Genomic DNA, 24,092 nt, shown 5'->3' on the forward strand with positions numbered 1-24,092 from the left:
TTAACAGCTTAATATATAATTACAACTGACGTCGAAGTACTATTGGTTTGTTTTGAATTAGAGCAAAGCTACATGAGGACTATATGCGCTACCCGTCCCTAATTAACAGTGTAAGACGAGAGGGAAGGCAGCTAGTCATCACCACTTACCGCCAACTCATGGGCTACTCTTTTACCAACGAATAGTGGGATTGACCATCACATTATAATACCCCACGGCTGGAAGGGTGAGCATGTTTGGTGTGACAGGGATTCGAACCCGCAACCCTCAAATTTCGAGTCAAACGCCTTAACCACCTAGCCTGAAGTACTCTTCATCTAATAATATAACAGTAATAAGTAATCTTACGTTGTCTACCTCACAGTTTAATTAATTTTAAGTATTTATGGTATCTCGTGGATAACTAGCAAGGAAGTGAGTTTGTTCCGCTAATATATCTGTTTGTTATGCACAAAGGGCTGTCTATGTTCTGCTCATAGTTCCACTAATAATTGGAAGTTTTCAGGTCTCAGGTTTAGGTGTAGATTTTCCAAATATTTGTGACAATTAAAATACAAGGAGAGTAGATACACATTTACAGAAAGTACAAATATTTACTATCACTTATACAATCAATAATACAAATAAACAATACGCTATTAGTACAATCAACCATAAGGGCAGTGATCACGTGCTTGTTGGTGTTAGAGTGACAAGGCCCAAAGATTTTAATAAAAGAAAATAGGTTTTGTTAGTGCATACAAGTCCTCCCTTTTGAGTTAAACCAAGTAGAAATAAAGTTTAAAAATTTACTAATTGAAAAGTAACAAATTTTATGTTTAATCCATATTTAATTTACATAAATACTCTTAGATTTTAGGCTAAATCCAAGACATTACTTGGCTTTCACTTTAAACCTTAAATCTTGGAGCTAATGCTCCATTCAGTTTGTTCAATTCTACTAAAAACACTAATGGGAAAAATGCAACAACACTTTAAACTAGAGGTGTGCTCATTCGTAACGTAATGTAACAACGAAAGTAAAAGTATGGCCGGGTATATAGTGAAACACATCTGTACAAATAATAAAAACTTGTGCAAACTGAAAACTACATATTTTATTAAATTCTGCAAGAGTAGAAACCATGTAAAATCTATGACGACCTGCTCTCTTAACACCGTCTTGTACATATATGTCAATAACAGTTCCTTGAACAAGAAAAATGTAATCAGTTTTTGTTAGATCAGCTGGTTAACAGGAAGTAGAGATGAAGAATGAGTCTATTAGCAACTGTTATCCAATTTGTTGTCAAAAATAATTTGGCTATATTCTCACCTAGGCTTCTGTTGACCACATAAAGGAAATTACAGTTAGTTACTTATTTTAATTATTTTGTATTCAATTGAGACACTCTGAAAACATGATTTTGAAACTTTACCTTTTGACTAAAGAGATAGAAAACATATCTGTACTAAAATGTATTTCATGCATTGTTCAAGAAACAAAATATCTTTGTCATTTCTCACTATGTTTACACATAACTGTTTTATATTTTATAAGATACTGCTATGCTAATAGTGAAAAGACTGGGCCTAGATTCACAACTTTTAATTCTTTGTTTGTAGCTTGTGTAAATCTGCTTTCCACCTGCACACAAAGATTCGTTAATGTTTAGCAGCAGATCATCCCAAATTTTGAGTGAAAATTTCTTGCATCGTATGATGTAAACGAAACTAACCTATGCTGTCATCCCACAATGTCAACTTCAGTTGAAGAATTAAAACTAGTTTCAAAGGGTTGTACTCTTCTTTTAGAAGTCAAGTTTACTTTATGTAACAATATATGTTTGTGAGGATTTGTTTATCTTGTTGGTTTAAAGCATGTTACCAAAGTTTTATTAGCACCACAATAAAGTTATGACCACCAAATTAAACTTTGCTGACTACTAAATGATGCTTCCTATCCAACCAGTAGTACATACATACTTTTATTTGTACATGGTAACTTTTAAATTGTGACTGTTTAAGCAGAAAATCTTTAAAATACCTGGAAGTCAAAATAGACTAGTTTCTTACCACACAATATGTTTAATTAATTCAGATCCTCAAAGTTTTCTACACTTGATACATTTCTATTTTTTTCTGGACTGTTTGTTTGTTTTTGAATTTCACGCAAAGCTACATGAGGGCTATCTGTGCCAGCCATCCCTAATTTAGCAGTGTAAGACTAGAGGGAAGGCAGCTAGTCATCACCACCAACTGCCAACTCTTTTACCAACAAATAGTGGTATTGACCATTACCTTATAATGCCCCCATGGCTGAAAGGGTGAGCATGTTTGGTGCTATGGGGATTCAAACTTGTGACCCTCAGATTATGAGTTAAGCGCCTCAACCACCTGGCAATGCCTGGTCCTTTTTCTGGACTGAATAAAGCAACATTGATGGAGTTAAATATAAACTTAAGATGATATATATATAACTGAAAGTGAAGTTTATTTACAACATGATAACAGGTTCATTACTATTTTTAGGTTTTCAATATTTACTAAATGAATGAAGCATGTTGTTAAATTAATTAATGTCACATCAAAAATAGTAAAAGCTTTTCATTTGTCACTGAATACTTCTGATCACCACTAATGATACAGGAGAAAGGTATATTTAAACAAATATCTTTTATATTTAGGTAAGCTTTTAAACAAAAATAAACTCAACTTCAAATTGATATAATATACTAAGTTTTGCAATCTTAAAACACAGCATGAAATACATGAAACTTAGTAATCCTCACACATTGAAAAGATTTTCATAAGGAAAGAAGTTCAATTTCATTATTTACACATTCAAGTAACATTCTGAAAAATATTCATGAAGGGATAACTATTTAATATACAGTATCTTTAAAGCAATAAACCGTATGTGGATGAAGCAAAGTTGATCAAACATGTAGAATAAAAGCTTTGGATTTTTTTTTCTTCAAAAACACTTCATAAATAAATGTTGGATAATATAAATCATTTTATAAACTATTTTCTATTTATTAGATTGCTTATTAGTACTGTCTTTCAACCAGTCTTAATCTAAACGTTTTCAAATTTAATTTACATTTAAATGTTTTATGTATTTTGGAGTGAATTAGTCTTCTAATAGGCAAATCTGGATACAGATATTTTATTATATAAGAAAAAAAGGTCAAATTTAAAAATGGCACCAAAACATGTCATAATAATGTGTAGTTTCTGACCTCTTTCATTCAAAATGACAGCTTCAATTTTTCAATAATTAACATTAAGAAATAAGAATATAAACCAAAACTTAGCCACTTATGATTCAAACAAACCTTGGAATTTCATTAGTACAAATGAAATACATACAAAGTACAATTAAACAATACCTGTTAACTTTATATTTAAAAATAACTGTAATTTTGTTTCAGGAAAGAAAAGTACATTTTATTCAAAATGTTAGGTGTAAAACCTTCTTGCCTCTAAATGTCATTATGACATGTTTTGGCACTGTTTAAAGGTTTGACCCTTCACTATAATTCAGAACATTTTGGTAGTTTTGGGAAAGTTTAATATCATCATTATAAAAACTATTCTGAAAGTGTCATAGCATCATATATTAAGTGGATTCAATTTTCCAAAGTACTACTTCTCGATCTCCTCCTGCTGCTAGTAGGGGCAAACGACAATGCCATGATAAACCAGATCCTTCATTTAGTGTAGCAGATAAGATTGCCTGAAAAAGAAATGTATTAAAAATATTAAACAGAAACAAAGTATATTTACAAGTTACTTTTATTATTCTAAACAAAGAATATCTGGAACAAAATATAACTATTTTTAAATGTTAAAATTATCAATGACAATGGTGGCTAGTCAGGTAAGGCATGGTCTTACATAGAACTTCTATGTTCTTATTAATCTAAACATTTAGGCCCAATACCTTTTTTTGCATTTTATCATTAACTAGAGTTTAGCTGTAATAAAACATTAATTGTTTTCAAAGCTTCAGTTATGCCTTAAAAAAACTTCAATAAGAAAATGTAACAAAAATAAACAAATAACAGTGAGGACACTACAACTGTCTATTGTTAAGCCAACAGGAATGCTTGGTTAGGCAGTCTATAAACTGTTTTTTAAGAATGTGAGGTATTGGTTCTTCAGAGACAAGAAGTTGTGAAACATAATGTACATTGGTTTCAGTTGCTTGAAAATGTAATCATGTATAAAGTGTTCCTCATCCATCACTAGCTGCTGCTGATGTAACATTTAGTATCTTATATATCAGAAAATACATTTGGCAGTATTGTGAAATAAATGTATTTCTACACTTTCTTTTGCTCAAAAGTAATATTATACAATTATTCTTGCATTCTCTGTTTAGTAAGTGTTTTAGACATCTATACTTTACTTTTTGATATTTATAAGAAATGGAACTGCACACACATTTTTACAGGATACTCAAAAGTACAACATTTTGTAGCTCATGGATAAACATGTTGAGCCCTGTATATTTCATAACAAATAAATATGAGGTACAACTTCTTGAATATTTTTATAATTAAATTAGATATAAACATTGATTATTTCCCATCTTATAATTTGTCTTTCAACTACTTTTTTGTTGGCTTTCATATATATTATATGGCTTCCTTTAATGTTACTTTTTTAAATGAAGAATAATTAACAGGCCTACTTGTGAAAGGTTTCGGTTGTTAACTTTAATTTGATTTTCTGGTAAGCCTCTTGTTGCAAATAGTTCACGATGAGAATGGGCAAAAGTAAATGTAACTCCTCTTTCGATGTGAGCTGTTTGTTGTTCAAGTGGTTGACTGAAAGAACCACATAAATATATTAAGACATCATAAGATAGAAGCTTCTAGCTTCTCACAAAACCTTGAAAAATAATATGAAATAGAACAATATGAAAACAAGTGAACTTAACTGCATTATCATTTTATAAGAAAAATACCACTTTTTATGAAATCTATTTCCAAATGTATAACATTACGTGTTAGATAAATGTTATACTTGTTTTCTGTTTGTATGCCTGTAGATTATAAGAATGTAAAACTTACTTTCATTGCTTTGAAATGTATTCTAAACATAATTAGTCTTAGTCTAGAGTTTACAACATATAACAGTTGACATTCATTAATCCTTTTACAACCACATTTTGTATTTCCAGGAGCCAGGAAAAATTGAGAAATTTCATAAAATGTCTGACATTTTCATTTGATTGAGTTTTTTTTATACATTTTATTGACAAAAAAGCCCTTAAAACCAAACAAAATTAGATTCAAAGTGAAAAATGCTCATCAAACAAAGTACAGCCATATTGTCTTTGGGAATAAAATAGCAGGTATGACCAGTACATCCCCTTGGTAAACTAAAGGTTAATAATAATAAAGGGTTATGGAAAACTACATAAATGCAAATAAACTTTCTGAATCACTAATGTCTACAGCATAAGCTTTACAACAGAAACAATTTCTTAAAGCACAAGTTCAAACTTACAGATTTCCACAACTCTTAATCTTCTGACATTTACTGATAATTAGATTTTATGATAATATAATTATATATTTTGTTCTCTAAAAGTTAAATTAATTTCCATTAATAAATAATTCCTGTTTTTCTAAGAGACCTCTACCTTTTATTTTGAAAATGTTATAAACTACAAACAAAGTTTCTTAACACATCTTTCCAATCTTTAAAATTTTGGAAGAAAAATATTTAAGTTTTAACTTGAGATCTTTCAAATACAAATGCTTTCCCCAAGGTTTTATAGAATTAATTCTGCATTTTAAATCAATCAGTAAATAAAAAGTAGAAAAGAAAAACAGATTATTAATGAAGGTGATAATACTGGTGGTTTGATGTAGTTCAAAATGAAAGAAAACATACAAACACACACACACATTTAGTATAATGTGACAAGTTTATTTCTTTAATTTGACAGATAAAAAAACATCAATTTAAAAGAAAATTATAAAATATCGTATGTATAAGTGCACACATACACGTACACACATACATGCATTCAAGAACCAGAATTGTAAAGATAATACTAGCTATTTTAGTAATGCAAAGCAAACACTCATTAAAATATATTCTATTTACAAAATTAATTACTTTTTTTTTACAAGTTTCTTTTTCCTGAAAACAAGAACACAAGATAAACAGTGGAATGTATAGGTTTATTCACTTTACAAAGACAAAGATATAATATTTAGCACAAAGTTAAGCCAAACAGTTTCAGATTAACGAGTTGAGATTATCTATTATTCAAGTTTTTTTTTTAACTCATGGTTAACACTATCTTACCAGTATACAATTCTGAATTAATTCATCTGCTTCAGTAATAACAGCCAAGTATTTTTACATTCAAAGAACTTTAGAAGCATTTAGAAAATAAAGTCATAAATCATATTCAAATAGGAATGCTTACCTTGATATGGAGGTGTCCCAGAGGAACCAGTCTGAACCTGCCACACATCCTACCCTCAAACTGTTAGCAGGACTCCAATCAGCTGACAGCAAAGGTCTATTTGTGCATTCCAAAGACATGACAGGTTGCTGGGTTCCAATGTTATAGAATCTAATGACTCCTTTCTTCTCTGCTACCAGCAACTAAACAATATAGCCATTTGAGTAACACATAAATAATAATATCCTGAGAAGATAAAACTTTCTATTTAAAAGAATTTTTACTACATTTCTACATTTTAGGATACTGTACCTACAAACTTAAATTACAAAAACAGCTTTGTTTTAAAACTGTGTTTTAAATCCAACTTTCATAAATAATGATATCACATTCATTTGTCAGGAAAATATATTTGGCATGCAAGTAAACTTTTCTTTTTTAAAGTGTTTGTTTGTTTTGAATTTCACAAAGAGCTACATGAGGGCTATCTGCTCTAGCTGTTCCTAATTTAGCAGTGTAAGACCAGAGGGAAGGCAGCTAGTCATCATCACCCACTGCCAACTCTTGGACTACTCTTTTACCAACAAATAGTGGGACTAACCATCACATTATAATGTCTCCATGACTGAAAGGGTGAGTATGTTTGGTGTGACAAGGTTTTGAATTTGCTACCCTCAGATTATGAGTCAAGTGACTGGTTGGTTTTTAAACTAAAAGTCATAAAATTAAATTGAAGTTCTTTGTTTCACCACATTAAATATATGTCTAAGAATACTACTACACCTTGTAAACCTCTTCTGTGTGCCACCGTACACTCATGCCAGGTGAAGTTAAGAACAGACGGGCTACTAGATTCCCTTCTGGTGACCAAACACAGCATGTGTGGTCATCACTGACACTAGCAAGCTGCTCACCAGTCTGAGGATCAAATGCTAGGTCATTGATGTAGTCGCTGTGTCCTTCCACATGCTATAGGTGACAAAAGTTTAAAACTCTTTGCATACATCAATATTTTTCCATATATATTTCTAATATATGCAAGTATAAAATGTTTAATTTCACAAGAATCACTATTTTGTAATGTGACCAAATTTAATATTATTTGCAATTCAAACTCAGCTTTGGTTACAAAAAAATGAGCTTTTATATTTTTATGTTATACAGTAAAAATAACATTCTTGAATATTTAGTCAAACTTAGTAAATAACCTCAAGAAGTTAAAACTAAAACATTGACCATTCCTCACATACAGTTGAATAGCATATACACTGTGTTTTTATACTATGTGCTCCACTAAGTCAAGGCTTAAACAGAAATCACATGGTTTTCAGTAACACTACCAATATGTAAAATTTTTAATGGGATAAAATGTAAAACCTTTTGTATTTTGTATTCCCACATTAGCAATAATCTGAATATAGTTGCATAAATAAATGCATTCTTTTTCTTTATGAGAGTACAAAATACACTGATAAACATTTTTCTTTTGAGGGGCTGATTATAAAATATACAGTTGTTATATTGTTCTTAATTGTTTTCAGTAAAATGCAAGATTTTTAAGCTTTGGATATGATAAACCTTCAAAATTTTATCTTTGGGTATTATTATTGACATATTTTTTATACTGTTCATGATATATGGAATCCACATAGAGTAATTTTTTTTGCCTGCTACAAAATTCAATTTATCAAACAAGTGAATTAATGGCTTTTTTCTGTAAAATGTACAGAAGAATGGAGCAAAAGTTAGTCAAATTAAGTGCAACATCAAGAGTACTATTACTTGAATTTGGCGTAAGTGACTCGTACAGTATTAAACTTTGTAAATCAACAAACTGATAAATCAACAAGCAATTTAGTACATAAATGGTTTATAAGAATGTTTAGAAAACTGAAAAGTCCATGTGAACCCTCAATGGTAATTCTAGAAAAAAATTTGAAAAAATAGACAACATTAGTTAGTGTCATATCTTAAGATGGAAGAATCTTTAACATTATTCATTTTATACCACTTTTGTTATATTCAAGCTCTACGTTCACAACATATGTAACATATTTAATCTACTAACAAGTTCATTAACTTCAAATAAGTATTGAAATACAGTCAGAAGCCAATAAAAAGAAATAAAACTTCTAATGTTCAGAAGGAAATTGCAGTTTGGTGAAACATACTGTTTATTATTTATCTTAACAATTTGGATAGTAATAAAAGTAGAGGAGGGAAAATGAAGAAAGATAATTTTATTACTAGTATTGTCAAAAAGATAAAGAATTTTTAAAATAGAATGCAGTATTTTTGCTACATTCACTTTGAAAATATATTAGCATAATTAAAAAAAAAGTATAGAAACAAGCTAATAGCACTGTATGTGCTTAAAAATTGACATATAAAAAAAACTAAAATGTAAGAAGAGTAAAAGTTAAAAATAAGGTAAGTTGATTTGCAAGTTAAGGATTTAGAGTGCAGGTTAAGATTTCTTAAACATGAACAGTTGAAAAATGAAAAGGTTGGAAACACAAACTGTAATATTAGTTTACATTTTGTAAGGCTATCCCTTTGCAAAGATATAAGGGTGTCCATACATTACTGAACCACTTTTGAAGGGAATAGAAAAAGAACCATACTAGAAAAACAGTTTTCCCTGTTTATTTAGATGGACACATGCAAAGGAAGTTGTCTGTAAAATGAAGATATTAGATACAACCAATACAATTAAGACAATTACTCTAGAGATGGTGCTCAAAGATTGGTAGAAACCAGTTATCACCTGCACATCTTTTGAGTCATGACTGGTGCTCTCCATTAGGTTGCAACTGTTTATTTTATGTACGTCTTATCCAATTAAATTTATAAAGTCATTCAATAACATATGGATACCTTGTGCCTATTAGATATGAACTTGTAGGAAAGCTTGCCTTAAGCTTTTATTTTCATTTTGAAATTTCAAATTAGTTTTAGTGGGTGAATCAGTGGTAGATTAAAGTGTAACATGATTTTCTCTCATTTTTTTTTTTTGTGTTAATATAAATAATTCTTGTTCTGTAGTGTTTTACAGACAATATTTAAGATACCATATTTGATGATCTGAAATAAAAGTTTATACAGCAATGAAGTTTATTAATGGAAAAAACACCACTGCTCTGTTTCTGAGATTCAAACCAATTTATATTAAGTAGAACAGATGATGAATGTTTAAACATGACAATAGAAATTAATGGAAGTTTGCAATTTTTTGTTGTAGGAAAGAAAACTGATTATTTCTTTCTCAACACAACACAAATGTTTTGAATAAACTTTTGTAAAGTTCTAAAATAATATTATGAAACCAATTTGAGTTTCAATTTATGAACATTTCATTAAATATAATTTAGAAAACTAATATTGTGTGTTTATGAGAAATTTCCTACAGATTAAATATTAAATACTGTACTAAATAATAAAACTCATGGCTATGCCACACTTTAAAAAATATTTTCCAACTTAGTGATTAATATTCAGTGGAAGTTTAGATAATCTAACATGAATAACTGTTCCATCTAAATTTTATGTTGCTCTACATTTCATTACTTCTATTTAAATCACACACTGTTGGTACTGGACTGACATTTTACAGAAACTGTCAATATATAAGGATTAAAAGCTTCTTTTTTCTTAAACAGAAACATTTTCACACTTGTCATATATAGCTTTCTACAATGCAAGTGAAAAAATAAATGAATCCAGAGGAAAGTAGTAATTTGAATGGAATAAACAAGAGCAAGTAATTAAATCACATAAACAAACAAACAAACAAAAGAAATATCTACATTCCACAGTACGAAGCAATATATATATATCCTAGACAGTAATATAAACATGAAAAAAATTAAGTGGAAAAGCATACTACTTGAAATTAATAGCCTAATAAAACTATAAAAACACTCAAATAGGCAGAAAATAAGGACTTGATACATACTGTTATCACTTACACTACATATATCCCTACTTTTATTCTTTATTTAACAATTATTGCAAAAGACTGTTTTGTAAGCATACTATTTCCATTTTATCAATCACAATAACAAATTGAGATCAGCAAGCAAAAGTTACTTGGTAATATAAGATAATACAAGGTTATTCCTGCACATGCCTAAATGATTCCAATAAAAACAGAGATTCATGGATTTAATGTGCAGTCACTTTCAATGGATGTAACATGAGAGACAATACACAGTCAAAATTAAAATAAAACATTTTACTTTCCACAGTTTATTTTATTTAGATATAGGAGTATATCTAGCAAATATTGAGTAAAAATGAATTAATACTAAAGCTTTACAAATATAATATAAAAAATATAAAATACATTCCATGTTAGACTTGAAGCTACACAGGGGCTATTTACTATAATCAAGTACTACAGTTTAACTGTCACTCTGATAACACACACTTGTGTATATATTATCATGCTAATGACCAGGCCAAGCTCAACTGGAATTTATACACACACACACACACCTATTTTTTTTACTACTTGTAAGCATTTAATTCATCAACACAGAACTTGTTCTTACACCTTTTTATCGATTACTTCATTTTATGGAACCAGCTTCATTGACAAAAGTAAACTGATTAATCACATTAACCTTTTTAATTTTTCAAACAGAATCAAATTGCTTATAATTAAATAATGTTTTACCCACAAAACTTAGGAACAGAGATTTATGATATCAGATTTGTTTGTTTGAAGTTAAGCACAAAACTACACAATGAGCTATCTGTGCCTTGTTCACCACAGGTATTGAAACTTAGTTTCTAGCATTGTATGTCCATAAATATAATTCATGTCACTTTTCACATGAATCAAATTTCAGTACCAGATTAAACCACTAGTTTAGGCATATTTAGTATATTATTTCTCTTTCTTCCATGGGTAACATATAACAAAAATAGTTTTTCAACCTTTTTATTGAGTACGCCACCTTATGAAACCAAATTTTAAAACAGCACACGTGATAAGTTTTTGTCTGTTAAAATAACTCCACCATTAGGTTAGATATTAAATTTGGCAGCAATGAAGGAAAGTAAATGTTCCAGATTAAAACCTAATAATTACAAGTCATATTTGGTGCTATTAAATTTTTTATCAGTTTTTCTTATTAAATTGGAATTTTTTGAGATACGTTTATCACAAAAAGAAACATTTGTCAATAAAATTAATTAATTACTGATTACTGGTATTTGGAATACATACAGTATTTCTAGGAACTACAGCAACTGTAAATTATGTGCAGAATTATTAAAAATAAAAGAACTACAGATTTGTTGATACCCCAACAAAACAAAAAATAATAAACACTAATTCAAAATGATTTTATAAAAAAAAGAAAAGAGATTTTACACTAAATCTTAGAAGTGTAATTTTCTTTGTGTTTTTTCTAAGTTTTCAATCTTTATGAAAATTTAAAAGATGTAACTGTAAGTAATAACAATGGGCACGTGACAATCAAGGAAATGAGTAACAGTTTTAAGATGAGAAGGGACTTGAAAGGTTTAAGACTCAGTTTTTATTCTGCAATTAGAAACACTTGTTAAATTCTCTTTAAAATACTGACAGAAAAGAAATTTATATTCAAGCCACAACTGAAAACCAAACTCTGAGATCATTTGGATCATTCAAGATTAACTGAGTTATGAGTTCTTTAATTCTGATTTCTACACTGATCCAGTTTTATTTAACTGGTGTTAATGACAAAAACACTTTGCTCTTAGGTTATTCTATCAAGTCAAAAGCATAAGATTGGATACAAAACCATCCATTATTTATGATAATACAACTTTATTATTAAGCTTCATAATTTCTTTAAATAATAGACATATTTCTTACCCACTTTCACAAAACCTAGATACAAAAACATTTAGATATCCTAGTTCCCATTCATTTCAGTGTAAAGTGTTCCATTCAGACAAACCTGTAAACTATGATTTTCATAGATGGTTGTAAATGAGACAATTTATACAGTGACTTACATAAACAGTTATTCATATAAACTGCTCTCTGAATAAAAAAAAACTTACATGATGATCTGATATTTACAACAAACACAAAATAAAGTCACTAACTCTAAAAAAATTACTACAGTGTAAATGCTTAGCTTCTCATACAATGGTCCAAGTAATATAAAATCCTTTAATACTTTGTTTATAAATCTCTAAAAAGCAAATATGTATCCTATGTATTATTTGTGTGTGTGTTAAAGAAGAAATAAATGATAAATATGTGTCATTTAATGAAAAAGTAATCTGAAAGTATATAAAACCAGGGTTCACAGTTGATTTAATCTACTGACATCTTTACTGTCACTTGTCTCATTTCTTGAATCTTGAAATATACAAATCTTTACCAATATTTACTGACAAAATCAAGCACTAGGCTGTAACAAAAACGCATTGAACGGGTTTTCATAATGAGGTTTTTTAGGTAGAGTAGATTTAGCTCACAATGTTTGACTTTTTTCTGTTGGTAAAATGGTAAGCAATAATTACTTAAGTTTAAGAGCTTTGTTTTAAAATATCATAATTTAATAGTGCAAACTAGTTAAAAATAAGTTACAGCTCAATACTGTTTGTTTAAAATCCTGATGCTTAGTTGTACCTGCACAGTGTCATCATTCTTTAAATCTGAAGAGAAAACTCTGATCTTTCTGTCTCCACCTGCTGTAGCAAACCTATAAACAGAGAACATACAAAGTATTGAAAAGGGAGTTAAAAATTCAATATATTGTAACAAAAATAACAAATATGTTGGGAAGAAACAAAAATTTGCAGTGGTCAACTGAATACCACAGTTTTAAGTTATGTTTTTGACCAGCAATGTACCATTATTTTAAGATACATTCATGGACAGTTACATACCACAGTTTTAATGATATTTTCATTTTCATGAGCACATCTAGACTATGATAGTAGTATTATAAGTCACTCACAAAGATGAAATTTTGCAATTTCACCGAAACTTTTATAAAATCTCATACAACTATAATTTCTGGCTATAACTATTTAGATCAGAGAAAACTCTTGAAAGAGTGAATATGAACATTATTTCAAACAGAACAGGATAAAAAAACATACATTTAAATTTGACAACTGTTGTAAAATATGTTCATATATAATTTGGAAGCTCTGTTAGAATGACTGGTCTTACTCTTAAAATTTTATCAAATCATGAAGAAGTCATGCATAATGTAAGTACAAGAAAAACTGATGAACTTAAGAGTTCATTTTGTTTAATAATCTGTTGTGTAAGGATAAAATTTAAATATGTACTTTCAGTTTATACACTCACAACAATATCTCACCTGTAGCTACAACAAAACTTAAAAGAGGGAATGTTGAAACTGGATATTAGAACAATGCTTCTGTGATCTGTCTTACAATTACCTTATTTAAGCTGTGTCACAAAATTAGGTTTCAACAGATAGTAGCAAATTTAAATTATATACTATAAGCACTATATTAAAACACATTCTGTAAATGTTTAATATATTATAGATGTTAGTGAGACAATATAAAGAAATATATAATAAAGTTGTTTTTTTTCTCAAAAAAAACTCTATGTTACATTATGCATGGTTAAGGAAAATTAAACACCAAAATAAAATACACATTACAATGTCTTACTTTATATTTTTTGGAATGAGTGTCAGTGTTGTTTGAGGACTCCATGCTATTGCCTGGACACGACATCCATGATTAAAGTCTCGTAAAACATCAAAATTTACATTTTCTTCTCCAGAATTATCATCCTAGATTAATACAGTGAAAATATCTATCAATACATACACAGTATTCACACATATTGCTGCAAAATTATACTGTTCTTCATGAACATTAGTAAATTAGGTAAATTATATCAAGAAATCCATATAGTTTCACTACAGTTAAGCCTCTTCTGTGTCTGTTAATGGATTTAAGACTTTTTATGGTCACTAGTAGTCAATTAATGTTTTTCTCTATTCCATTTTTGTTACAAATAGGCCATATTTTATGTAAATTACTACTTACCCATACACAATTTATTATAAATACTGAATGAAATAAACCTCCATTATAATAAAGTCAGTAGACTATATGTAGGGATGGCTAAGGTACTCTATAGGTACAATACAAATATACATACTAAAACATCAACAATGATACAGTTTTCATTTAAAAGATGATAGACATTCATTTCATTTGTTTCTTTACCCAACAAGCCCAAAAACAAGGTATGAAATCAGAGTAACCAACCTTCAAAATTGTTCATCTTTCTTCTTGTTGTTTCAATCAAAATAACTTTAAAACTACTTTATCACTAATGTCAGTTTTAACCTAAATCCATTCCATGAGTTTCAGTACAGTGCACAATGTATTGCTTAGTTGTAATGACTGGTAGTAATTTTAAAAAATTCATAATTCTTTAGTATCATTACCTCTTGAAGTTAGCTTTCCTACAGAATTCAGCTGTTCCTTTTAAAAAGCATAAGTACAGAGTGAAACAGGAATTACTAGCTAATAATAGATGAACATTATATAGTTGTAACATGTTAAAGCCTCAAGGTTTTGTATATTATACAATAGGTGTTCTTACATAGCCAATCCCTATATTATGTATGAAGTAAAGGAGAGGAAAAAACATCAATACACAAAATACCAAATTTAATTAGTTACCTTCACAGAATACATTAATTTTCATTCAGGGAAAAAATCTCACAAACAAATAATAAGCATTCTGTAAATGTAAAATGATGTTGGAATGGCAGTGCAAAAAAGAATACATGGATGATACAGGTAAACATAGATCTGTACATGCTTTTCAATATTAAACTTTAATATTACTGCAGTTGGAAGTTGTACTTTCTGACTGTTAGAATGCAATTTATTTCTCATAACATAAAGACTATTTCAGAATAGGAATCAATTAGGATAACAACTATTATCTCTTAAGACCTAATCAGTTGGAAAAAAAGTAATGTAGTTTGTAGTATGACTAAGAGCCTAGGACTTATGAGAAAAAACAAGTTCAGTCTAAACATGTCTTGATTATTACAGACTTGCTATAAGGTTGAATTATATTCTCTTCATTTATGCCAAGACTGCACCCCTGAAGTCATAGTCCTTGAATTTAAACAAATCAGTAAAAATACAACTCTGCTTTAAATGGAAGTCAACTGTCAGTTTATTTTACTGATGGTTAACTACACAAGTTATTGTATCAAAGTTCAGCCCGTTTTGATTATCATGTTTGACACCTTTAAAAGCATTTTTGTCTTTTACTACGTAGTTACTTCATAAACAAATACAAATTTGTTTAACAAGATTTTGCTTTTAATTGTACTTATTTATTTATGACTTCACCCAAGTTTAAAAAACACTTACTAAAGTTATCAATGACAGAACACATGTACAATTCTGCATAAATATAGCTAGAATTAGTGTAGGAATGTACAGTACTGGAAATGGTTGATGGTTTTAATTTATCCTAAATTTACATATCAAGCTAACAATGCAAAATAATCCTTTTAAGTCAAACATTAATGAAACCTTAAAAAGAAATTACATATATGATTACATGCAAGACACCTGAAAAACAACTATTATCTCTTAAGACCTAATCAGTGGGAAAAAAGTAATGTAGTTTGTAAGCTGTAAGATGAAAGTTTACAATATCACTTAGATAACAAAAAGGACAAGCTTCTTAAAAAAAGTTCCCAGCTGTAATATAAAATTTATTGATCCACATGTGACAAAAAGTTATTAGCTTCCTGTTACCTCCTTATACCAACCTTTATTTATTTATTTCATCTGAGTTTCCTATAGCTTTTGTGTATAACACAACGATAATTTAATTATTTTAAGATTATATCTCTGTATGGATGTACATCTTACACATACTACTGCAACAGCTATTGTTGGACAATTTCATTTGGATCATTCATAAAAATAAGTGTACAACTTGATTTACTTACTGAGAACAAGTTTAATTCTTCAGGCTACAAGTTTCACAACTTATCTCAACTAAAGTTTATTGGTTAAGTCTAAATTTCATTAGATTTCAATACAACAATTGCACTTGCTGACTCTTTCCCTCTGCAAAATGCATAGCATATCTTTTGCTTTGTCGAAGCACACACTCAGTAATCACAGTATGAACTGAAAAACAAATTGAACAATACTTTACTACTGCACATTAAACTTGAATTAACTTACAAATAATCAACATTCCTGCTGTTTAAGGGTTAAACCATATCTATCAAGCTATCACAAACCTTCTTTTGACCAAACAAAAACACAGATGTCTAAATTAACAAAAAAAAGATAATATTATATATATTTCACATCCACAAAACCAATTATTTTGACTAATTTCAAATTTATTTCCCTAAAGTTTCCTATATTGCTGTTGAGTGAGGGCAGTGGCAAATGAATTGATGTGAGGAAAATCCCACAGACTGCCAAGCCTGGAAAATGAGAGGATGAAGGAAACACTCCATTAGGTAAATCCTTCTGGAGTGAGAAAGATAATTTGTCATGAGGTTGAAAGCACTCAGAACATGACATGCAATAAAACAAACGTGTTGATGGGCCCAATACAGAAGATCCAACATATGAAAAGAGAGGGATTTCAACTGGATGTCATCTGGGTGACTGATATAAGGCACCACCATTCAATACTCAGAAGGGATCATTATTAGACAATGTCTGTCAATGGGAATAAAGCAATACTCTTCAGACCAACGACCTGAAACCTCCTGGTGATTGGCATATCCAACCCAGCCCTGAAGAGATGCATCCATAAACAGATGTAAGTATGGATGAAGGGGAGGAAGCAAGACAATCACTGATGCAAAAATCTTATGTAGCCACCAAAAGAGGTCATTTACAAATTAAAGAAGTGGGAAGGGAGCAACCAAGGGATCTTGGACAAAGTTCCATTGATTATACAGTCCACTGAAGGGAGTGCATGTGTACATGGCTGAGGGGGATTAGCTATGTCATAGAAGACCACATCTCCAAAAGTGACAGAACCATACATGCAGAAAGTGAGAGAACATACAGGGTGTGGCAAACTGATAATTCCAAAGAACAGGGTTGGAGAGGAGAAAGTTGGGCCAGACTGAAGTAAGGATAAAGACACCCAAATGTATAGGGTATTTGGGAGGACTCCAATTTGATCAACCAGCCCAGCTGAGCAGCTTCAAGGAGATGATGAAAATTACTGGTTGACTCCAATTTGAAATGAGTCAGAGGTAGGCAATCACCATTGTAAAAATGAAAGTGTAGCTCCAGGGCATGAAGATGAAGAGCAGAAGCTAGCCCATAGGTTAGGGCACAAAATTAAGTTATGAGATCCAAAGGAGAAGGAAAAGAAATAGGTATCTGGAACAGTGAAGGTGGGGCAAAAATAGGAATTTATAATCCGTCTGATAAAATCTGAAGAATCTAAACAATAGTGATTGAAAGACATCACAGATGGAAGATGTCTGCAAGCTGAGCTCTCACTGAGCCCAAACCTTCAGGATGGTTAAATCAAAGCTGTTGGTGGCATGATGTGTGTTATTGAGAAAAATGATGAGCTGTAGCACTACAAGGAGGAGAGACAGGTGAGGAATGGAAAGGACAGGAAACCAAAATTGGTGCCACATTTAGCTCCAGCTGAGATAAATGGGCTACTAATTGGAAAGGGAAAAACTGTCATTCCACAGATGCCATCCAGTCTCTAAGGGCTTTAGGACCATATCAGATATGAAATGTCCTACAAATATAGCCATACACAAACCTTGGAGATGAGAAGCAGGTAAACAAATTCTAAGTAAAACAACATCACAACCTTTAAGGTCCCAACAACATATAAATTATGTTTGTAATGCCAGAGCTGAAGACAACATAATATGTAATGTGAAAGTTGGGAGGGAGACAATATCCCCAGAAAATCCCTCAGAACTTCCATGAAGAACCTCAGATAGGAAAGGACCACAAAAGATACATGAAGGTACGACAGAGGAAGGCAAGTAAACATGGGTAAAACAAATAAAAAATTTGAGGCCTGTCCCCTAAACAGGTAAAAATTGATACCAACAGTTGATGGTCAAGATTTGGACAGTCAGCCTTTTAAATGTGAAGGCAGAAAGATCTAAAGCCTGTTGGTAATAAGGCATACTAACACTATTGTTTAACTGAGAGGCAAATTGTGCAAAATGAACCTGTACCTCAAGGGATGGAGGAAAACCAATTAGGGTTGGGAAGGATGTTTGTGCAGTAAGGAAGAATGTGGGAACTAAAACATGAGAGAAAGGGATAAAATATCACATATCTGAAAAATAAAGTCCAAAAAGATTCCTAGGCATGGCAAATTCATGAGATGGAAAGCCCTTGTTGCCTTGCTCAGGTTCAACAGGAAGTGTGGCAGTGTTTGGAGATAGAAGTTAACTCACAGAACATTCAATCTCCCTATGCATAAACACAGACAAATCTCCCTCAGATTAGTTCATCTAAAGCCTGTGTTACAGCATCTGTCGAATGTAAGTCACCTGAAGTGGTGCCAATAACTTTGGAAGTCAATAAAAGTGTTTTACATAAACATAAATAATGAATGTGATGAGAAGAAAGCTAAGCGAAACAAACTGATTTCAAAAACATTAAGTATATTAAATTAAACCAACTTAAGAAACAATTCAATCTCAAATGTTAATCCAGATGAAAAAAGAAAGATATTGAATGCAAGTTCTGTCAAATGAAAAGTGTTTGTTTAGTAAATGTGCATAGAGGGAGTTGCATGTACTGTGCTCCTGTTAGTAAACAAGTGATGAATTATGCTTTGCATGAAAGACATGTTGGGCTCATTTGATTCCAATAAGAGAGTACAAAAGACTTATGGCATGTGTAATAAAAAGTTTGCATATAGGGGGCAGCAGTAAAGGGGAAAAGCTAATCTTGTGAGGGGAGGGTAAGTCATATTCTGACTTAAAACCTGGGAAATGATCTAAGAAAAGAAATTCATGATGATGAGAAACACTTGAAGTAAAAATGTATTCTAAATACAATTGGTATGGGTATTAAAACAATTAAAATAATGAACAGAACAAGATTTTGACATTCTTAGGTCATCTTCAGGTTAACCTTTTTTCCCCCTTTAAATCATCCGGGTTTATGAATCCAAGCTTTTAGTAGTTTTAAAAACCTCTCCATCAAGGGCATTAAGAGATTTCAACCTATTCTAAATACAATACTATTAATTGGATATAATGTTACATTTAATTTTATATGTTAAAAGTTTTTCTTCTCTCTCTCTCTTTTTTTTTTTTTTAATAGAATGACTGAACAACTGCAACATGTTGCAGGGCACATTATTTGTTATAGAAATTCCTCTAAATACGTTCCAGTTAATGTTTAGCAGTTGTGAAGAGAATCAATACTTTTTTTTACACGAATTTTATGAATTGTAAGTAATCCCACTGGGCCTTCTATTATCTTACTTAATTTTCTTCTGTTGTTATAATTCACTTGATTTGTAATCTATTAGTGAACATTCAAGCAGCTCTGTTCAGTGATATTTTAGTTCACCACACTTTAATCATGTCAGATATTCTGGGGTTGCAAAGACGTTCACATTTTAAATCCGTTTCTGAAATGGCGAGTTGTGACCCTCCTCTAGACTTGTGAGCTATCTGTGCTTAGTCAATATACATAAAAATTGCCATGTTTTTCATCCTTATAGAAATAATATGGAGCAGGAAGGAATCTGGATCAAAGCCAGGGGTCATTGACATATTTGGCTAAGAAACACTGTTTTAAAGAGAAGAGTAGCAAGTGAAAATTCCATTGTTTCACTAGGTTAAAACTCCCCTTCCCCCAAGTACTTATGGGCATCTTTCACTGTTATTTACATTTTAAAGTGATTTTACTTTTCTGTATACACAAACTGGCAAAAACACACAGTAACAAAAGTTTAACAACAAAATTGCAAAGCCTTGCCTTTAATGTTTGGGTGTGTACCTACCTCATAGTAAAGTTTACCATTAGCAAACTTTACTTACTTTATGAAAGAAAGTATGAATGTTATTCTATATCGCTGAAAATTGTATGCATAATAACATATTCTCATGTATGTATTATTTTTATTTAATAATCACCTAGTTTACTTCTTACTAATATGAGATACTGCACTTACCTATAAATGATTTATTTTCTTTGCTACAGCTAATGCATACATGCTTTTTTAACATTTGTTTTTGATCAACTATAAATTTTGGAATGATTTACTTTTGTATATTTTGAATGTTTTACATAATTTTTGAACAGATATTTGAAGATGGATGTGAAGGGTTAAACTTAAGATGGATAAAAAAAAACAACTTTCGACTTAGGGACCGACACCAATGGACTAACAGCATGGTCTTATTTGGCATTGAGTTCACACTGCATTCCATTTAGTTATCTTAATTAATATACTTGTAAAACTATTATTTCACAACCTAGAAGAGTTTTAGAGGTGTAATTATTGCTAATAGAAGGTGGGCTTAGATTTTTATTCTAAAGGGCGTGTTTATGAAAGAATGGCTTTGAAGATCAAATGATCTGTTGTTATTTGTACACGTTAAATGGCATACCTCATTGCTGTTGCTATGAGAGGATGCCATACATTTTGAAACAATTAAAAAATTTGCAAGCAATTGTGATTTAAGAACCATCACATACTAAATCTGTCACCAAGTCTAATAAACATGTTGGTTTAAACACCTTCAAATTTTATTCAACTTGTTCATTTTGGACAAAAACAATGATTCAGGATTACGTTTACTGACATAGTCAGTGGAATAATATGCTTTATTATAGATATACTGGAGTATTTTTTCCTCTGAGGTTGGATGAATACCTCATAAATAACTTAAAATACTTAATAATACTTCTCTTTCAGTATTTGCTCTGCATGCATACTAAAAATAAAACAAACAAAAATATTTAGTTTGGCTTGATTAATTACCATACAGTTCACAACTTTTTCTTTGTTCAGTAAATAGCTGATAACAGAGATGATGCATGTATCAGAATTTACTTACTGCATTTCTATCTATTTTATTTTTGGGGAGTTATTTGCAACTTAATACACTTAAAGTTAAACTGTCAATTAATGAGCTATAGTAATTAGTATTACTTCAATACTTAGGAAATTACTTCAGTTCAACTTAACTCAGTCAAAGTAAAACACAGTTTCAACAAGGGCTTAAGGTAATTTCTATTTATTATGAAAACTATATATGCATATAATTACCGGAATTTTACAACTTAGTATTGTTACCCGACATCGCATACCAACTGCCATCAAAGAGTCAACCCAGTGAAAAGGCGAAAATGCCACAGAATACACAACATCTGGCATTGGAAGACTGAATTTACCGCCCTTCTTACACACTTCCATTTTTACAGTTCGTTCTGCTTATTGACAAGACTGTTAGTAACATAAATATTTAGTTATTGACAAGAGGCATTCAAAGAAAAGGAAGTTGAAAATGTGCTTGTTAAGAACAAGTGATTTTTATTTATGGCGATAAATGCTGGTGTTTATTTTTATTCACTTCAAAAAATGTAAAGTCTATATCTGAGTAAGTTCAAACACTAGGCTTGTTTATTCGAAACACATTATTTGGCTTTGTTTGGTTTGGAATTTCGCGCAAAGCTACTCGAGGGCTATCTGTGCTAGCCGTCCCTAATTTAGCAGTGTAAGACTAGAGGGAAGGCAGTTAGTCATTACCACCCACCGCCAAGTCTTGGGCTACTCTTTTACCAACGAATAGTGAGATTGACCGAAACATTATACGCCCCCTCGGCTGAAGGAGCTAGCATATTTAATACGACGGGGATTCGAAACCGCGACCCTCAGATTACGAATCGAACGCCTTAATCTACCTGACCATGCCGGGCTGTCATTTTTTCGCTTTAACAGATCTTTGTCAATAATTAATGAGTTACCACCAAATACTCGGAGTTTCTGAGAAATTCAATGAAAGCTTTGATTTGAATTAGACCAAATAAGTTTCTATTTTAAATATTGATATTTATAACTATTTAACTAATACAGTACTTAACGGAAGATTATTGCCATTTTCCTGTTCTCAATATTTTAAATTGGGTTTCTAAAATCAAAACTTAAAACTTACCTTTAAAAATTTATTATAAATATACATGCAGTATAATGAAATTAAACAACGATATTTTTATTGTTTCAGTGTAAGGCTGCACGATGAGTCTTCTGTGCTTTGTTTATAGTAGTGATTTGAACCCATGCTTTTAGCGTTGTAAGACTACAAACTTACCGCTGATCAATTGGGGAACAAATAGGATGAGGGATCCCTCAAGTATAAATTAATTAAAATATAAATTGTTTGTTTGTATCTAAGTGAATTTTAGCGTACAAGCCCCCAACCTCAGTGTTGAGCCACTGCAGCTGTGGAGGACAAACAACTTTACATTTATCAATTACACTATAACCCTATTAAATATGTAATAATAATAATAATTTATAATTAATGAATGCTGCAAACATTTTGCCAATGAAAGTTTTTAAAGCAATAATTCTATATTTGTCTAAACGTTTTTATTTCTTGTTATAAGCGCATTCATATTCTTTGACAAAAGTTCTCAAAATTTAATGTACCCCGTTGATTCAGCAATAAATTTGAGGTTTTAAAACTATAATGTAATTTAGGGTTAGATCTCACGGATAGTACAACGCATACAACCCATAATAATTATACAAAGAAATTCAAACATTAATCTACTTGTAGAATTTTTCCCACACTGCATATCAATACTTTTTCAGTTGTTGTTTTTTTGTTGTTGGTGGTGGCAAACTTCTAAAAACAAAGTATTAATTTCGATAACATTTTACCTGTGTGAGATAATAAACTTTATCTTCTAGAAGTTATAATATTTTGGGTATATTTAAAAACTGAAGTTGAAATTGTTATGGTTTTTAAATAATTGTTATTCCTTTTTCCACAGTTTTTTGTTTCACTATTGTACAAATAATTTTTTCTTGACAGATATTTTGTATTGTTCAACCAAATTCCTGTGTTTATTAGGGTATTAGAAGTATTAGCAGTTTCATTACTATAGCCCTCCGCTAGTAGAGCGGTAAGTCTACGGATTTATAACACTAAGATCAGGGAGTCGATTCCCCTCGGTTGGCTCAGCAGATAGCCCGATATGGTTTTGCTTTTAGCAAACACACACCACACACGCACACTTATTGATAAAATGTTTTTACGTTGGTCGAAGTCTTTGGGATTATTCGGTAAAAATAATACCAATGTTTAAAACGAATTAACTTATTTTTCAATAACCTTTGAAACAGGCAATATTCACGTCTAGGCTTAATTTACTTACAAACTTACTTGTATAATTTTTCAGCTAAACACTCCATCTAACTTACTGTTAAATAAACTGCGGAGACATAGATGCTATAACACTCCCCGGCATGGCCTAGCGCGTAAGGCTCGTGATCCGAGGGTCGCGGGTTCGCGCCCGAGTCGCGCTAAACATGCTCGCCCTCCCAGCCGTGGGGGTGTATAATGTGACGGTCAATCCCACTATTCGTTGGTAAAAGAGTTGGCGGTGGGTGGTGATGACTAGCTGCCTTCCCTCTAGTCTTACACTGCTA

At 30.9% G+C, this 24,092-nt stretch overlaps 1 protein-coding gene across 2 annotated transcripts; it reads right to left on the reverse strand.

The window, feature by feature from the left end:
• Nucleotides 1-573: 573 nt before the first annotated feature.
• Nup37 (nuclear pore complex protein Nup37) lies at nucleotides 574-21,861 on the reverse strand. Of its 2 annotated transcripts, none has more exons than XM_076467672.1 (7): nucleotides 21,705-21,861; nucleotides 14,075-14,199; nucleotides 13,050-13,122; nucleotides 7,199-7,384; nucleotides 6,437-6,618; nucleotides 4,682-4,817; nucleotides 574-3,721 (listed from the first exon to the last, which is right to left on the reverse strand). In XM_076467672.1, exons 1-7 carry the CDS (start codon nucleotides 21,849-21,851, stop codon nucleotides 3,605-3,607), a joined length of 966 nt encoding a protein of 321 aa, XP_076323787.1. In that variant the 5' UTR covers nucleotides 21,852-21,861; the 3' UTR covers nucleotides 574-3,604. The 2 variants fall into 2 exon arrangements, with proteins under 2 accessions (XP_076323787.1, XP_076323788.1); XM_076467673.1 differs by having other exon boundaries at nucleotides 21,732-21,857.
• Between the last annotated feature and the right edge of the window lie 2,231 nt (nucleotides 21,862-24,092).

Source organism: Tachypleus tridentatus, chromosome 11, assembly GCF_004210375.1.
Source record: "Tachypleus tridentatus isolate NWPU-2018 chromosome 11, ASM421037v1, whole genome shotgun sequence".
NCBI classification, from domain to species: domain Eukaryota; kingdom Metazoa; phylum Arthropoda; class Merostomata; order Xiphosura; family Limulidae; genus Tachypleus; species Tachypleus tridentatus.

Coding starts and splice junctions, on each gene's coding strand:
- Nup37 (XM_076467672.1), bottom strand. CDS start 21,851: ATGGAAGTGTGTAAGAAGGGCGGTAAATTCAGTCTTCCAATGCCAGAT. Junction 14,200..21,704: donor TACTAAGTTGTAAAATTCCG/GTAATTATATGC, acceptor GTATTAATCTAG/GATGATAATTCTGGAGAAGA. Junction 13,123..14,074: donor CTCATTCCAAAAAATATAAA/GTAAGACATTGT, acceptor CTCTGTTTATAG/GTTTGCTACAGCAGGTGGAG.